We start from the raw sequence: 17,283 nt of genomic DNA, 5'->3' as shown, positions 1-17,283 counted from the left end.
GTCTTTATGTGTGTAGTATGTGGTTTTAGATATTTTAGATTTTAGCAGTGAGCCCAGTATCTCTGATGTCATCGACACTGGGCTCACTTCCTTCCTGGACTACAATTCCCATAATGCTTTGGTGCACTGCTCCTCCTTGTGGATAGGTGGAGGGCTCTCTTACAGTGTTTCCACACTTGGGCAGACAGGCGTGGCCGTTTTCCGCTGTCTGCCGGCGTATCAAAAACCCACAAAAAAACCCCACATAAAACCCCCCAGGAAAGTGTTCTAAATCTTCTAAAATTAACATTTTTTTTAGCAAAAAGGGTGAAGTTTCCCTTTAAGAATTTAGGGATGTATGGTATAAAAACAAATACACAAAAATAGAATATTTTCAATTGGCACATTATGACCACAGATATGCTCTAAATGTGTGGATAAACATAATCATTACAGCTGGTCTTTAAAAGAACAAATATGTAAATATGAGTTGGTTCTAACGCAATTAGTATTCACTATTAATTGTGACTTCGAATTAAGTTATATACAGCTACATATAATATACAGCCCGAGCTTGTATAATAATGCTGAGAAAGCCAGGCCGCAGCAGAGGGGCCCATAGGACCCACTTACAAAGCGCGTCTCCTTGCCTCCACACAGGGAGCTGTTGGACGAATGGTGGCTGGGCTAAGGCAGGGAGGGAGGAAAGATCAGAGGGAGCCAGGCAGAAAGTTGCTCTGCATCTAGACTAGGGTTGGGATCCGGAGTGGAGAAACCGGATCCAAGACTGAGGAACCACAAATCGGTTCCATCACATTTGGAACCATTTCTGGAACTGATTTTTAATCACACCGTCAGAGCTGGACTTTTAAGGACCACCATAAAGGTGATTTTTCGACCGAATATCTGAGTGAATTTCGGAGGACGTAAAAGAAAGAAAATGACCTCAGTTTATATCAATCACGTTTGCACACTGCCAGCGAATATTTTGACCGTATAAAGTTTTTTCGGACCGGGGTCGATTTAATCCGTTTTGGTGTTGGTGACAGGCTGACAGCTAGTGATAGCCAGGGGGGCAGTCAGCCAGATATTTCGTGAAGCCTCATTTGAAATCGGTAGTTCATATAATGGCCTGTTGTGGCGCTGGACTGGACCCAAAAAGCCCCATAGCTCCATAGAGGCCCATGTATTTTGGCCCAACTTCACCTAGACTGTATTACCTTAATAAACATGGTCATGAATACTTTCTTCTTCCAGTCACTAGTTTAAAGTCTCATTTCTAATGTCATAATATTCTTTTTGGAAAATTATGGTCCCATTAATTAAAAAAATGACCATAAAGTCGCGTATGTTCTGAGGGGCGTGGCTACCGTTACAGTCTATGATCGGGATTCCCCTCCCACTCAAGAGTCTTCTCCTCCCACTCGAGTCAAAATAAAAACCAACGGAGAAGAAGGGGGGAAGTCCCGCCTCGTTGTCTGGGCAGCCAATGACCAGCTGGTACAAAACGGAGCCAGCCAATGGCCAGCTGGTACCAAACGGATCTAGAAAGATGGCGACTTACATCAGGAATTAGCATATTATTACAGGCTTCATTTTACGTTCATGTTAGACCCGGGGAACGCTTTGTCCATATTTTTTACAGTCTATGGTGATAGCCTACTACTTTCGGATACGCAAAACGCAGTGTAAAAACATACCAGTGTGCAACCACCTTAACTCTCACAAGTTTTACAGTTGGAAGTAAACCTTCTCGAGTAACACAGAGGGTCCATGTACCTCACTTTAAGAACCAGTGAGGTATATATAGGAATCATTCAATGGAACCATTAAGGAAATAGACGGTTAAGAGGGAATCGTTAAGAAACCCGTTAAAATTCGAAAGGATCCCAAACCTAATCCCCGACCAATGGCGAACAACATAAAATAAAGGATGGAGATGTATTTTTCTTTAGAGAGAGGAGTACTGAGGGTTAGTGGGACTCACCGGCTGGATGGTGGGGGAGTAGGGGGCATCTCTGATTGGACTGTCTGTCCTTGGGAGATCACCAGAAGCCCCCTGGAAATATAAACAAAAATGGAAATATAAACAACGACTGCTTTTAGACCAATATCATGTTAAACGTATCAAAAACATGTACAGTACATGAACAGTCATGTACATAGATTAGTTAACAAGATTTTTCACAGTAAGGTAATCCCCTAAAATTATTAGCAAATAATAAACATGCACTCTGCTAAGAGGTTGCGCTCAAGGTGTGAATTCAGACACCCTGCTGCCATAAAACTGCTGTGAAATGTGAGTTTATGGCCATTATATCGTTATTGTGGGGCAGACATCTCAATATTACAACTTTTTGTGTGTTCTTTTCTGTAAATTAACATCCTACTTGATCACACTAGCGTCACACAAAAGCATTCGAAATAGCAGATATGCAAGCTCAAAATGGGGCACAAAGCATTTTGAGTTTGTAGATCTGCTACTTTTGCAGTTTGGAAAAAAAAAACATTAATCCTGAAAAGCAACAGTTTTGGACAAACAAGGTTTCCACACAACAGTTAGGAGTTTGGTACCAGCAGCCACTGCAGCACGCAATTAAGCGTCCATTTCAACTTGGTATTTCTGATTAAATTCAAATTGTCTCATCCATCAGTCTTTTTTTTTGGCAAATCACCAAACAGTGTGACTAATTTGCTGCCCTGGTTATGTTGGCTCTGTGGACAGCTGTCAATACTGACATTACTGGCAATCCTAACTTGGACAACTCTGGACTTTTTCACTTCACTTGCTCACAGATATCACACACAATATCCTTTCCAACTCAAACTCTGAGTTAACGAACATTGGTTTGTTATTTTGGGATTAATTCAAGCAAAACAACCATTATTTTAAAGACAAACTTAACGATGACTTTTGTGATGTGTGAACCGTGCATCACAACATGTAGTAGTGTAGGTTAATTAGGCAAAGCAAGGCACTAACATTATCAGGGTTGGGGGGGGACCTCCACCATCATGTACACACCATAATAATACGCACACATTTCACTGTAAGCCACACAAGATTAAAAAGAATAGTTCCTGGGATCATACTAGGCAAGACTGCCAAGTTGCCGCATAATTCCAAGGTCTCCGCTGCCGTAGCCAGGTCCCCGTGATACAGGTGCAAAACCAGTGTATGTTAGCCACACCATGCTGCCCTTCAAACCACACACAGGTGACAGGTGTGCCTCTTGCCTTGGAGTACAACCAGGGCTGCAGCTGGCCCGGCTTCCCATAGCCAACGGGCGGCCCCGACAGGATACGCTCCTGCGGGGGGCGGCCCTTGCCTTTGCGATTTGCCACCAAGAAAGGGTTCTCCTTAAAGCAGATGGGTTGAGAATCCACAAGGTTTTCGTCCTCTTCTTCACCACCGGTTAGGGATGATGCCGAGCTGTCTAGCATCGTCGAGTCGACCTTTCCTTGCGGGGCGGCGGTTTCGCCGAGAGAGAGCTGGGAGGTGACGTGCGTCAGCCCCGTCTCTGGGTTTATACTGGGGCAGCACTCGGGGTCCACGTGGTAGAGGGGCTGGGAGGGGTGGGCCATGCCAAAGCCCAGGGGCTCTAAGGGGGCACCGCAGTGGGCCTGCAGGGGGGCCTCCATGGGAGCAGTAGGTTTTACAGTGGGAGAGGACTGAACAGGGAACAAAAGGAAGAGAGACAGCAACAGAGGGTAGAGAGGTACAGTGAACTGAAATGACAGCAATGGAGGGTAGAGGTAATGAAAGCAGTTACAGAGGGAGCAAAGAGCTGAACAGTGACATACACAGCAAGCTTAAAATAGCACTGAAAGGTGTCAATGACAGAGCCGGAAAAGAGCCAAAGATAAAGCCATGACTAGGGCTGTCACGATTATGACTTGACGATGAATTGTCATACAAAAAAATGCTAACTATTTAATTGTGTGGCTTTTAGGCCCTGTAAACAAAAGCTGCACGAGGCAGATATGACAAAAAAATACTTAAAATACATAAATGACCGACACCAATAATCAAAATAAATAATGCATTATGGGAAAACTACGCCTTATTTAATATTTTATACTCAAAATTCATTACAAAACAGTGGAAATAGCTCATTTACAAGAGCTCACAACTGTAATATTGTAGATCGTCTATTTCCATGATTGGCTAGTTATTTCTCAACATTTATCAGCATGGAAACCATTATGACGAACAAATAATTATGATTATCTAAAATAATTGCGATGATCACAGGCAATTATGTAGTCATGTGACAGGCTTAGTATTGACCTTATTGAAAATAGTAGTGTGAAACACAGCCAGGAAAAACAAAGAGAGACAAAGGGAGGGTAAGTAACAGGGAGACTTAAGGGGGGTCATTTCCAGTGAGTAAACCTAAAAATAGATCTGAGGCGGCCGATACATATGACTTATTTTTGTGCCACTGCCAAGTCATTAGAAGACAGCGACCGTGTCTTCACATCCTAGCACTGTTTTAGTTCTATTTACAGACTTGACACACTTGTCAGGCATCCAGCACTAAGAAACACCCACATGGTGTCCATTCAATCTGAGCCTGGTGCCTACAGTAGATAAGCTTCTCAGTGGTCACCATTCCAGAACCATTAGAGAAGTAGTAGAGACACTTTGAGTCTGCTGGTCATCACATTATTGGCTTAGGAATGCGACATTAAATTAAATAAAAATCTCCTTGAACGACTCCATGAAACTGCACTGGACAGGATGGGGCTGTTGAAAATAAAAGGCCATGTGAAGGTAGACGCAATACAACATGTGACAAAATGCACAAAGCTGTATACTGTAGGTCTGTAGCAGATACAAATCTGTGGTATGGGGGTTTCAAATAGCCGAGACCTGAAGAATACTTCAAATATTTCAGAACCAACCTACAGTATACCTCTAAACCACACCAACTAGCTACCCTTGTGAATCCTTCAGCAGGGGCCGTGGCATATCTTGTGTCCGTGCCTAAGAATACTCCTCCTGGCATTGTGACACATGCAGTAATGTGGTTCTCAATGGGCGGGATGTAAGTGGCCCGTAGCATGAGGGTCAGCAGTGCTGGCATGGCCACAAGTGCTTTTTTGGCACCGGAGGACTGTGACAGCTGGGGTTGTGGTGTCTAGGAAGCTCTCCTTGTGTGACTAACTAATATCACATGCTGAGCTACCCCCATGCCACACTGCTGGGATAAGTAAATGGCGCAAAAGGAGAATGGGGGAACAGAACGAGAACAAACGTATCAAAGTTTATCTCCGTTTATCGCCAAACCCATTTAGACAAGTTGCACCTATGTTTTTCGTAAATTAGTGCCCCACTATATCATACTACAGCGTCACACAGCAGCAGCAAAAGTAGCGGATCGACAAGCAAACTACCATTTTTGTATTTGAATGCTGAAAAGTCATATGAGGTTTGCAAAATATATTTTTTCTTTATTTTAGTTTTTAATTTAGGCAGGATTTCTTTTAGAAGGCCTCATGTCTTAACCCATTCTGTACGGGAACCCCTTTTGGTGTTGGCATCATGTTATGCTTTAGCTATTGAAAAATAGCAGATCTACAAGCTCATAGCGCGCCACCGAGTGGTGCGCTACAAGCTTGTAGGTCTGCTATTTTTTTTAAATCGAAGGACGACTGACATTTTTTTAATCTGATCTCAGGTCAGAATGGGTTCATCAGACCAGTGTGTTGTCCAGTGGAAACCTCGTATGAATCTGATCTCAGGTCAGAATGGTTAATTGGTTAATTCTCACAGCTTATTAACAGGCTTCACATGCACCATTACCACATATGTAAGCCCATGGAATCTGCTGAAACTGCACTCTTGTCTTCAAGTTATTTAATAAACTAAAAATCTAACCACGTCATATTTAAATCAGAAATGTTCAAATTAAAAGTAATAAATGAATGAAGGCAGTCTCAACGGGCCTTTGTGATACGACCAAAGCAGGACAGGTGGAATGAAGCAGGGTAATTCTTCCTCTTCCACCAAACGGTAAAGACGAACAGCTGCAGAACATTTGGTTGGCTAAGTTCTCTTTATAAAACCAGTAATGTGATGGCCTGCTCAGTGCTCACTAACAGGAAAATAACAAAATGCTTTTTTGTGTAAGATCTTGCCTTTGTTTACAGTTTACGCTCTAAGATAATCCTTTAAAGCCATGTATCTAAACATCGACTGTGGTACAAAGTATCACAACAAACTTTGCTGTAATCAACTGACCCCATCGCTGGCAATAATTTACTGTCACGCTGTTCCTGCTTTTCAATCAATGCCATAGAAATGCCTCAAAGTAAAGCACAAATCATACACAAATTACACTGTACAATGAAAATGACAAGAGAAATGAATGAAAGGAGAAAGTAGAAAACATCCGAGAGCCATCTGTTGACTGGAATCCAAATACTCACTGAGGAAAGTTGACAGGACTAGGTCTGCAGTAATGTCCACACGCTACACGCTCCTCTAAGGTCTATGGACGTCCACAGTAAAGACACTTTTTGGTGACACTCTCCGGCCCCCGTCTTGCACCCCCTCCCACTCGCATGGCTCCGTCCAATTCCAAGCCAGACCCAACGTTTTAAAATAACCCTCATGAGTAAGTGGCTGAATAGTAGCCAGCTGTTCCCTTCCCCCAACATGACCAGTCTTTTTGATCAGCCTAGGTCTAGGAACTGGAGCACCAGGCAGCACCAGAGTCCACCCCTTTGGGCAGTGCAAACTCACGTTTCCTTTTTTTGCACCTTCTTTGAAATGCATGTACCGTAAACACTCGTCATCTTCGCCATATCTTCTGTTCCTTTTTTAATCTGCTCTGAGGAAGGCTGAGGCCAAAACGTGTTCTCAACAAATAGAAGAAATGTGCGTCTGAGCCCGTCTTGCATCTTTTATTTTAAGACTTGGGAGTGCCACGTATTTCCACTTTAGTGGTATTTGTTCTTCCGTTCCTCTCTCAGGAGTTGGCCTGGGTCTTCACGTTAATCCTTGCCCATCCAAGTTATTCTCTGCGGGACCAACAGCTGCTCTCATTGTCCCTTTGTTGTTCAGAGAAACATTACATCACATTGTGTTCGGTTCTTTTGTGTGGGTTTTAGCCTCGACTAGACAGCGAGGACAAGGTACTGTATTGGTTCAGGAATGCATGACTCGGACGTTGTGTGAACATGCATGGCGAGAGAGGTTGACATTCTGGATTTCGCTGTCTCTCATTCTCTGACCACTCTGTGGCCAACTGCCTGGCCCTGGGTCAGCATTGGTGTCCAGAGGGGTAAACACATACATTCCACAGGGATGTCTATTCTGAGCCATGAAGGCAGCTTCCCACATTAGCCGGGATACAAGAATAGTAATACAGGTATTTATTGCTTCTTTATGTATTTTAGGCATCTACTGCTTCTTCCAAAAGGAAATCTTAAAGACTTATTTTCTTTCTTTCTTCAAACATGTTTGGGTTTATTCATGGGCAGGAAAATAATACATACATACATAATAATAGAGCTTCTATTGAAAATTGATTTCACACTTTGTGTAGTTACTAGAGCAATGGTTTTCAAGTGGGGTCCACGGACCCCTCCAGGGGTCCTTGGGGGTTTCAGGGGGTCCCCAGAACAGCTTCCTGAAAGCTGAAAGTCTTTGAGTCAAAAGGCCCATTTGAAAACCACCACTTTAGTGTCATCATAACCTTAACACCTCCCCCATTGTCTTACAACAAGAGCTGTTGGTGAGGCTTAAGTTCAGGTGGGTGTGAAAACTATACTATACTTAATGAACTGGTGGGTGAGGCCACATAAAAACATAATTCGAACACTTAAAAAGAAGTACCTGATGATGGGGGTGGGGGGGAGGAAGAGATCACGCAACACTCCATCTTTAATATAGCTTCACAATCATTTTAACCTTGGCATGAAAAAAGCTTGGGAACCACTGTACTAGAACTAGAGATGTTGGATCAATGGCTGACACAGTATGGTGGAACTTACCCAAGCCCCCAGAACAGAAAGGGAGAACTGAAGCTTAATGGACATGCTGGCCGATCATAGGCACTGCAGCGAGATTACGGTTGGGGCTTAGATACATGAAGGAACTTAAATTGTTTCGTCCAATGGGCTCGACTCACGAGCATGCGAAACAACGTCACAATCGTCACAGAGGCCCCAAATAGGTCCCGTGACTCCAATCACACTTTTCCAACCCGGAAGAAGGGGTGAATATGGAGTATCATGCGTTGGGTGAGGAACTCCATACAAGTGAATGCCCTTTCTATGGACTTACCCTGTTGACCTTCTGTAGACTGGTGGTGGGCAGTGCAGCTAGGGTCTTGTAGTCCAGTTTTAGAGGCCCAGCACTTAAGTTCTACAGGGAGGGAAAGATGAGTCAGCTTAAAAGCGAAAAAAGGGGCTGTGGTCTTTTTAACCCATTTAGACCATCTAAATCCTGACCTAAGTTATTCAGATTGAAAAATAAATTAAAACCCATTACAACCGGGAAAGCATCTGTGTCATTTAACATTTTCTTTTGCGTTGGCCATTCAAAAATAGCAGATATACAAGCTCAGAGCATGTCACTTCATGCCGTGATGCGAGCTTGCATCTGCTATGTTTGAACATTTTAGACAAATCTTGAAATTCTGAAAACTACTTAAGAAAATAAGAATGTAGAATACTGCATATTGTCCATGTCGCACAGAAACCTTTTATCTCCATATTTCTTTGACTTTTTCATAAATGAATGCCCTACTTGATCATACTATACTACAGCGTTGATGGGCTACTTTTGCCAGTTTTAAATTAGAATCCTGAAAAGTAATTTGAGATATGAGGTTTCCATCCGAATATAATATACTCTGTAGCAATGACTACACACAGAGGTGTTCCCGGCTTGAAAGGTGTAACAACGTATAATGTTAGCTCTTTCCAGGTCTAAATGGATTAAGACTGAAAGCAGGTGGGAGAATTCTCGGGTCAACAGTGGCCTACTGCACACATGGATGCTGACCAAAAGTGAACAAAGCACGGGCAGTGAGCATGATCCTATGGAGATGATTTCATTGTGTTTGTAGACAGACCCTTCTTTCTACCCAAACCAGAGACTTGTCTGTCTGAGGACCTGTGCCCGACCAGGAAGAGTCTCACCTCAGTCTCCTCCTCCAGCAACCTGTTCGCCTCCTCGCGCTCCAATCGCATTCGCTCCTTCACCAGGAAAGAGGGGGTAAAGGAGGAAGACACCCAAGCACGCACAGAGCCACATCATGAGGGTTAGCAGTGAAATGAGAATGAAATGATGATGGGGAGGGAGGGGTGATTTGCATTGAAGGAAGGGTAATGAATGAATGAATGAATGTTAAAGGGGATGAAATGGACGGAACAATAATCATAAACGGAGGAGATGGGATGAATGAATGAATGGTAATGGTGTAACGGTGAATCCATCCAAACACACCAAAAAAGAGAAGAGGGAGGGGAAGAGGAAAGGAAGGGAGAAAGAAAAAAGAGGGAATACAGAGGAAAAGAAAATGATAGAACCCACACACACATTAGAAAGGTGCTCTGTTGAATGGTTTACCGGAGCAGAAAACAAAAAGCATGCAAGGTAGGACTTTATGGACACAATGCCCAGCAAAAGCAACATTCACCCAATGGATGCTGCACAGAGCTGGAGCGTTGGACACCAAAAGGACACCTGGTGTCCCTACTTTGAGCACGTCATTTGATTATAGGTGAAAAATGTCAACTATTTTCAAAAATAGCTCACAAGTTCACAACACTGTGCACCACGGCGTGTTGTGAGCTTGGGTATTTCAAAAGGTTTCCCCTCATACACATGTGACACAATATGGCATGGAATTGTGGACAAAATGTTATCCAACGATAACGCCTCTGAGAGGTTAAATCTCATCAAATGTGGCTCAAATGCAGGATAAATAATGGACTTTGATATGAAAAGGGTTGCAAACCACTGTCCCGCAATGTCACTCACCACTTTCTCCATCTCTTCACGCTCCCACTGCGACGTCTCCCTCACCATCTCAGACTCCTGGACAAGGAGAGGTCAGGTTTAATCACATGAAGGTTTATTCAGGTTTATTCTGGGTGAACAATCGGTGAACAATAGATCTGCAATAGATTTCCGCTAAAGAGATCTGGCATAGAGGGGGAAAGAATGAGTGGACCAAGTATAGAGCACTGGAGGACCTACTGCGGTCAACAAGTGTGTACGGTATGGTAGTATGTTCCGAGTGAGTCTCACCTTCTGTAAGATCTCCATCTCTTCCGGGCTCAGGTCTCTATCTATGGAGGAGATGCTCTCCATGCTGTTCTTGCGAACGATGCCCGCCGATGCAAACGGGTTGGCGATGATGCCAGGAGAGGCCTGAGGGTGGACGTACAACAGACAGACTTGAATTTTACAATCTTTCAATAGATGATTATCTTTTGAACAAGTGCCCCATCCCCAATAATGAACATAAATGATAATGATCAAAAATAATTGATCACCGAGCAGACGTTCATTCATGAGCTAGAATTTCTTGAAATATATTTTTGACATTCACTCCCGTTACTATAGTCTTTTTCAAAATTATAAAACGTAGCAGATCTACAAGCTCACAACACATCACGCTGCAACGTGTTGTGAGCTTGTAGATCTGTAGCAGGCAACCATAAAACGACTTGTCTTTTAGTTCTACTACTTTTATTTAGCTTATGACACACGTCAGTGAAAAACGTCAGTCGACGAACATTTCTCGTCATAGTTTTAGCTGACAGCAATCTACTATGCTGAACATAAATCCGCTCCCTTTGGGACTCCTGGTCGGCGGGCGTCTCGTCTCACCTCCACGGCGGCCGCGTTGTTCGCGTCGAAGCCGTCGCACACCAGCATGACCAGCGTGTCTCCCACGGCGCGGAGCACCCGCACCGCCTCCGTGTGCGTCATGCCCAGCAGACTGTGGTTGCTCACCTCCAGGATGCGCATGCCCACCTGCAGGCGCGCGTCTCTGGCGGCCGCACCCGTTGAGCTCACCTTTGATATGCAGGGCAGGGACGTAAATATGACACAGATCTCAAGTTAGATCTCCATTCAATTCAACCTTTATTTATTATGTCAAATATAAGTAAGCCTTGCCAAGCCATGTGGCCCGGGGCAGGAGCCCATCTCCTGTTTCTGTAGTGTGAGGCGGATTGAGTTACATGTAACACCCCCTGGACATGGCACTAGTATGTCGCAGGGATTTACTGCAATCCGTCCATTGATGCGGAGCGCCAAGCAGGGAGGCTTAATTGGGTCCCATTCTTATAGTCTTTGGTATGACCCGGCCAGGGAATCGAACTCACAACCTCCCAGTCTCAGGGCAGACACAGAAACCACAAGGCCACTGAGCTGGTTTATTTGTAACAGAGCTCTTAAACTTTTACAAACAATAGTGAAAGATAGCGTGTGTAAATAAATAACCAGAGAACCAAGATACAGCAGAGCATAAATATTGACTAATGGGCATAAGGTGCATAATGTAAAAATTCCATAAAGATTATATATAAAATAAATGCATATGAATACTGTATGTCCCTATGCGCAGAGGAATTTACTGTATGATAAGCAGTGTTGGGCAAGTTACTTTTAAATTAGTAACTAGTTATAGGTACTACTTTCAAAAAGTAACTTAGCTACTTTACTAGTTACTGCATTAACCCATTCTGACCGGGCACCCATTTTGGTGTTGGCATCATGTTATGCTATAGATATTGAAAAATAGCAGATCTACAAGCTCATATCGCGCCACCGAGTGGCGCGATACGAGCTTGTAGGTCTGCTATTTTTGAAAAAAATCGAAGAACGACTGACATTTTTAGAATCTGATCTCAGGTCAGAATGGGTTAATCAGACCAGTGTGTGTCCAGTGGAAACCTCGTATGAATCTGATCTCAGGTCAGAATGGGTTAAGAAAGTAACCAGTTACGTTACTAGATACTTTTGCATTACTTTTAGCCATTTAATTTTCTTCAATATTAATGAATACAAAGTAACTAGCTTGATTACTAGTTAGGGCAAAAAGTAGCAACAGTAACTTGTTACTTTCGAATGCGTTAGTTCCAACACTGAGGATAAGACGGATAAGTAAATCAATTCCCACCAGACCTAGGGTCTGTGCCAAGCTGGGATTGATCACGCACGCGCACACACGCACGCACAAGTTATGCACAGTTTATGAATATCTGAAGCGGCTGCAATCTTTAGAATTTAGTCATTATTTTGTTTTAAATCAATGTTAAGGGTTACACATTATTGCTATCTTGTGCACAGGTACATGAGTAAAACTTATTTTTGTTTGGCTTCCTTCACACAATGCAGCAGGCAGCATAGGTAATAATAGTGGAAGTAAAGAGAAAAAAAGGGAAAGAGAAAGAGAAAAACAAAAGCCAAAAGAGTCAGTAGTTTTATACTATAATAAAAAAAGTATCAGCGTATATAATGTACAAGGTACATAAAGACATAGCATGGCACAGTACCTTATGTAAACAACACTAGGTAGGAACAGTCAAGCTTTGCAGTTAAATAGTAGACAAAATATGTCCCTCCTCAGCCCTGAAACACAAGCCAATTATGTTTGCATAGATACCCCGGGAAAGCCGGATACAACACGGTGGACTCGAACCCACAAACCTCTGTGGTCGTGGGCAGGGACTCCACTGCACCACCCAAGTGCCACATTAAAACTGTATAGCGCAGTATTTGTTTACTCATTGCGAGTCATATGGTCACCGCAAAATTCAACATTTTTTTTGCCTCTAATCTATCATCATCTGGGATTACAAAAGTGAACAGAACAGCTCCAGTACCTTGGAGATGAAGATGCCCTCGTCAGTGGTGTCGAAGGGGTTGCCAGCGTGGCCTTTGGCTCCTCCGCGGATGCTAATACCTAGCTTCTCACCGGGCTGTTTCTGGATGATGATCTCCTATAAATGACACACACACACACACACACACACACACACACACACACACACACACACACACACACACACACACACACACACACACACACACACACACACACACACACACACACACACACACACACACACACACACACACACAGTTAAGTGGTACATTATGCCTGCTGTCGACAGTCTCCATTTCAATGTTCTCCTTCCACTTACTTAATTCACGTCACTGCTTATAATGACATAACTGTATACTATGGCTATGCAATACAACTATACTGTACTCCTATTAACAAGTCAAAAAAAGAAATGCCAATTACAGTGGGTCTATATACACTGTATATTATACAGTATATAAAACATAGCATTGGGTGTGGCACCACTTTCCCTGGCTTCGGTGATTCCAAGCTGGATGAAACCCACGAACGATCAGAGCAGAACTGTGTTACTTTGCAGGATGCTACAGATGTATGGGGTCACAACAGAGCGGGGGACACTAACAACCTAAACAGGCTGGCGAGGAAGGCAGGCTCCGTTGTGGGGACCTCACTGGAGGGGGCGGAGGAGGAGGTGGCTAAGGTGTGTATGTGTACAGCGACGATGCTAGATTAGGCCTGTCACAATTGTTACATAATCGCCTAATCACAATTATTTGAGATAATCACAATGTATTTTTGCTAAATCATCAATAGTTTCCATGTTGAAAATGTCCACAGTTTCAAACATTTTTCAAAAATATCTACAATATTTCTTTGTATATTTCTTTGTCATATCTGCCCTGTGCAATTTGTGATTACGAAGCCTAAAAGGCAAACAGAAATACAAATTGTAACGTTCCAATGTTCAATGCAAAAAAACACAATTAAATCATTAATCGCGATTATTTGTGTGACAATTAATCGTCAACTTAAATTTGTAATCACAAAGCCCTAAGCTAGATGCCATCATGATCAAGATAAATCCATCTAGAACTCTCCATGCTGCCTCACCTGCATGCCAGGTGGTGACGGGTCCCGGCGCACCAACATGGTGATCTCCTGCTTGTTGGCTAGCAGCGCCCGCACGGCCTCCTGGTGTGTGGCGTGACGCAGGTCTATGGCGTTCACCTCCAGGATGCGGTCGCCGACGCGCAGGCCGCTCTGAGACGCCAGGCCGTGAGCAATCACCTGCACACCACACAGTGCCACGGGTAAGACAGGCAGGAGAAGATATTGAAGGGCTAGGCTTAGGTATGAGTGCCACCATTGGCACAGGGGAGGGTGACCACTGGCGCACTGCCATAAGTTTTAGAGAGGTTTTTTCTTTTAAAATTACATATTAAAAAAAACGCTAAGTCAGTTAAGTCCCCTTCTCTACTGTATATACAAATTACATCCTGCGCATCATTTTTACATTCATTCAAATTATTGCTTTAATGATCATTACATCCCGATATAAAATAAAATAAAGGATGTTATGTATAGCCTATGGATATGGCACACTGACCAGCAAGACAATGCAAACATGTCACTTGATGTAAAAAAGGTTGCTGCCCCATAGACAACATGATAGATGAAGGGCACATTATGTCAGCTATATTTGGTGCATGCCATCATCACGCGAAAAGCAATAAATCAGCCTTTAGATGAGAGCATAAATAAAGATCTGTCAGACAGTACATGCAATACCTTTGAGATGAATACCCCAGGCTCATTGATGCCAAACGGGTGACTGGCATGGTCACTGCCACCCACGATGCTGAGACCCAGAGGACCACCTGACTTCACCAGGGTCACTTCCTGTTAGGATAACGAGCACAGTGTGTTACGTGTTGTGTACGAAACGATTCCAAACAACATTTTAGGGCTTTGAGAAATAAAAGAAAATAAATGATCAAAGTACATTCTTCTATATACGGTGGTCAAAGCATTGACACAGTTGTAGGTACACACAGGATGTATACAAGACTCTGTAGTATACAGACAGAGTATAAAGTACAATATATATATAGAGATAGAGATATATACATATATATCCCCTTATATTTGTATTATACTGGCTCTTTATACAGCCCCTGATTTAAGCCTCTGATTGGCCAACTTCTTATTTGGATGAATGAGAATCATGTGTAGAGGCAATGAAGGCAAGCTGATGGAAAACCTGCAAATTTCTCTTTTAAATGGTGTAAGGAACAGCCGAGTATGTGGGTTATGTTGTGCTATGTGGTCATCCCACTAGTGTGTGTGTGTGTGTGTGTGTGTGTGTGTGTGTGTGTGTGTGTGTGTGTGTGTGTGTGTGTGTGTGTGTGTGTGTGTGTGCGTGTGCGTGCGTGTCAGAAAATAAGGATAAGGTCCCCTTTAAAAGTAGCTACTATTCATCAGCCTTCATGTCCTGCTCCTACAGTGGTCTTACCTCGATGGGGTACTCATCCTCCAGCTGGCTCAGGTGGTTGAGGCGCTCGTCTGTGGGATCCTCCTGGTCCGGAGAGTCGGAGGGCTCTGGGGGTGGGGGGGAGTGGGCCCGGGCCCGGGACAGGCCCGGCGAGCCTGCCGAAGCCTGGTCTCGCTCCACCAGCAGGGCAATGGTGGGGGAGGTGCCGGTAAGCAGCGCTACTGCCTGGTCATGTCTGGCCTCTGTCATGTCTACACCATTGATCTGAATCGAATAGCAAAACCAAACGGTCAGCTCACTGACACTCTCTTCCAGGGAAGGGGGGGGGAGAAGAAACCCTGACCTTGCTGGTCATCCTGGGACAGAACGCCGTACCGTTCAGAGTTATAGAATTAAATAAAAGAACCCCCGTACACTATCTACACTTGCACAATAAGGACAACTTTATTTAGCCTCAGGCAACGTTTCGGTCAATAAGATCTTGTGTAGATGATGCGGGTTATTTTATTATATTCTAGACGTCTGATGTCTGCCTACCCTCTCTGAGCTGATCAGGCGTGCACCTTGTTTTTAACCCGTTTAAAAACTTCATCCCTGATTGCCATTTCAAATGCCTCATATCTACGTACAGTAGCTGTCCGGTCAATTCCCAGCAAGCAGGACCACAGCACTTGGTCATTTTAACACATCTAGGCAAATATACAGTGTGCGGGTGCATTCTATTCCTTTCATTGATGTCCAATGGCCTACGCACCTGTGCAGACGCCTGACTTCTAGGTGTGCGAAGGTTTTTTCCTACAACACATCTAGACTAGAATGCATCCAAGGCCAGAGGGATCACATTTACAGCCAAACCGGTTCTATTAAATGATGTGCACGTGCACATCCATTCATGCTCGTTCACGCAGGCGCACATGTATACAGGCGAGTGGAGGCAACGACTGATTGACCCACATCAGCGTTGGATTCAGCCACGCAAAGCATGGTTCGTGTTTTCTGATTGGTTAATGGGAGCATGTTTACATGGACAGAACATGATAAACATCTATGCAACCACTGAAAACAACTATTACGGTATAGGTATATACATTACATATTAGTGTTTTAGAGATATTTGTCAGGACTCTGGGCGGCTTGAAATCTGGACCATCCTGGGCCAAACCAGGACGTGTGGTGGTCACCCTTATCTAGGACCATTTGTGATTTGATCCAGGTATTAGTACCGATTACGTTTGTTATTCGGAGAAGAAAACAATGAGCCACCACCATTGCAGAGCAATAGGAAGAGGCACAGAAGAGAGTTAGAGAGGGGCGGCGGGTGGGGAGGTTGGGTTTTGGGGAGCTGCCATAGGCATTGCGAGCTGGCATTGCTTCTCTATGGGAGCGGAGGGGGGAGGGTCAAGCTTCAGTCAGTTTGTTCAAGCACACTATTAAACCCCCAGGCAAATTTTATAGTGCTCTAGTTCCGATTTATTTTGTCTGCTATTTGTTTTGTTTCATCACTTCAAATTTAACTTGTTTAACGTGCATCCTGTATGAGTCCTCTAGTATCCTGACCTGAATATTTATTTTCTATTTACTTAATAAGTACATTATTAGTATATACTGTACAATAAGTAAGTAGGTCGGAGTGGCGTATTGTTGGTATCGGCCAAGAACGAGAGGTCTATCACCCTTTTCAATGTGCTATCCCCTGGGAGATGCATTGCTACTCATACCGTATACACCGATTTGGTGGTGCCTGGGATCAAACCCAGAACCTTGTGGTCCAAAGGCAAGTGCGCTACAGACTGAGCTACCCAGACAGAGCTGGAGACACATGAAGACCCCTGTAACAAATCACTCTATAGCAATGACATTGGAATATATAGAGCTATTTATCAATTCATCAACAAAATCTCACATACACCCCCCTTAAAGGGAAAGAAAATGCACCGTCCTACCCCTATCTCTGAACGAATGATGATGTAA

At 43.7% G+C, this 17,283-nt stretch overlaps 1 protein-coding gene across 1 annotated transcript in view; it reads right to left on the bottom strand.

Annotated features, from left to right (window-relative positions):
* The window catches only part of scrib (scribble planar cell polarity protein), a 113,912-nt gene that overhangs the window by 20,259 nt on the left and 76,370 nt on the right, over positions 1-17,283 (bottom strand). The window contains exons 22-32 of the mRNA XM_083777743.1: positions 15,334-15,576; positions 14,610-14,720; positions 13,932-14,108; positions 12,838-12,954; positions 10,835-11,023; positions 10,250-10,372; positions 9,980-10,036; positions 8,276-8,356; positions 3,217-3,651; positions 1,967-2,038; positions 613-666 (exon numbers count right to left, since the gene is read on the bottom strand). Of these exons, the coding sequence (XP_083633869.1) occupies positions 613-666; positions 1,967-2,038; positions 3,217-3,651; positions 8,276-8,356; positions 9,980-10,036; positions 10,250-10,372; positions 10,835-11,023; positions 12,838-12,954; positions 13,932-14,108; positions 14,610-14,720; positions 15,334-15,576 (1,659 nt within the window). The remainder of the gene's footprint in view (positions 1-612; positions 667-1,966; positions 2,039-3,216; positions 3,652-8,275; positions 8,357-9,979; positions 10,037-10,249; positions 10,373-10,834; positions 11,024-12,837; positions 12,955-13,931; positions 14,109-14,609; positions 14,721-15,333; positions 15,577-17,283) is intronic.

The sequence above is a fragment of the Protomyctophum parallelum genome, assembly GCF_964188405.1.
Source record: "Protomyctophum parallelum genome assembly, chromosome: 12".
Lineage (NCBI taxonomy): Eukaryota > Metazoa > Chordata > Actinopteri > Myctophiformes > Myctophidae > Protomyctophum > Protomyctophum parallelum.
Note: the sequence above shows the minus strand (reverse complement) of the source record. Positions and strands in the feature narration are given on the sequence as shown.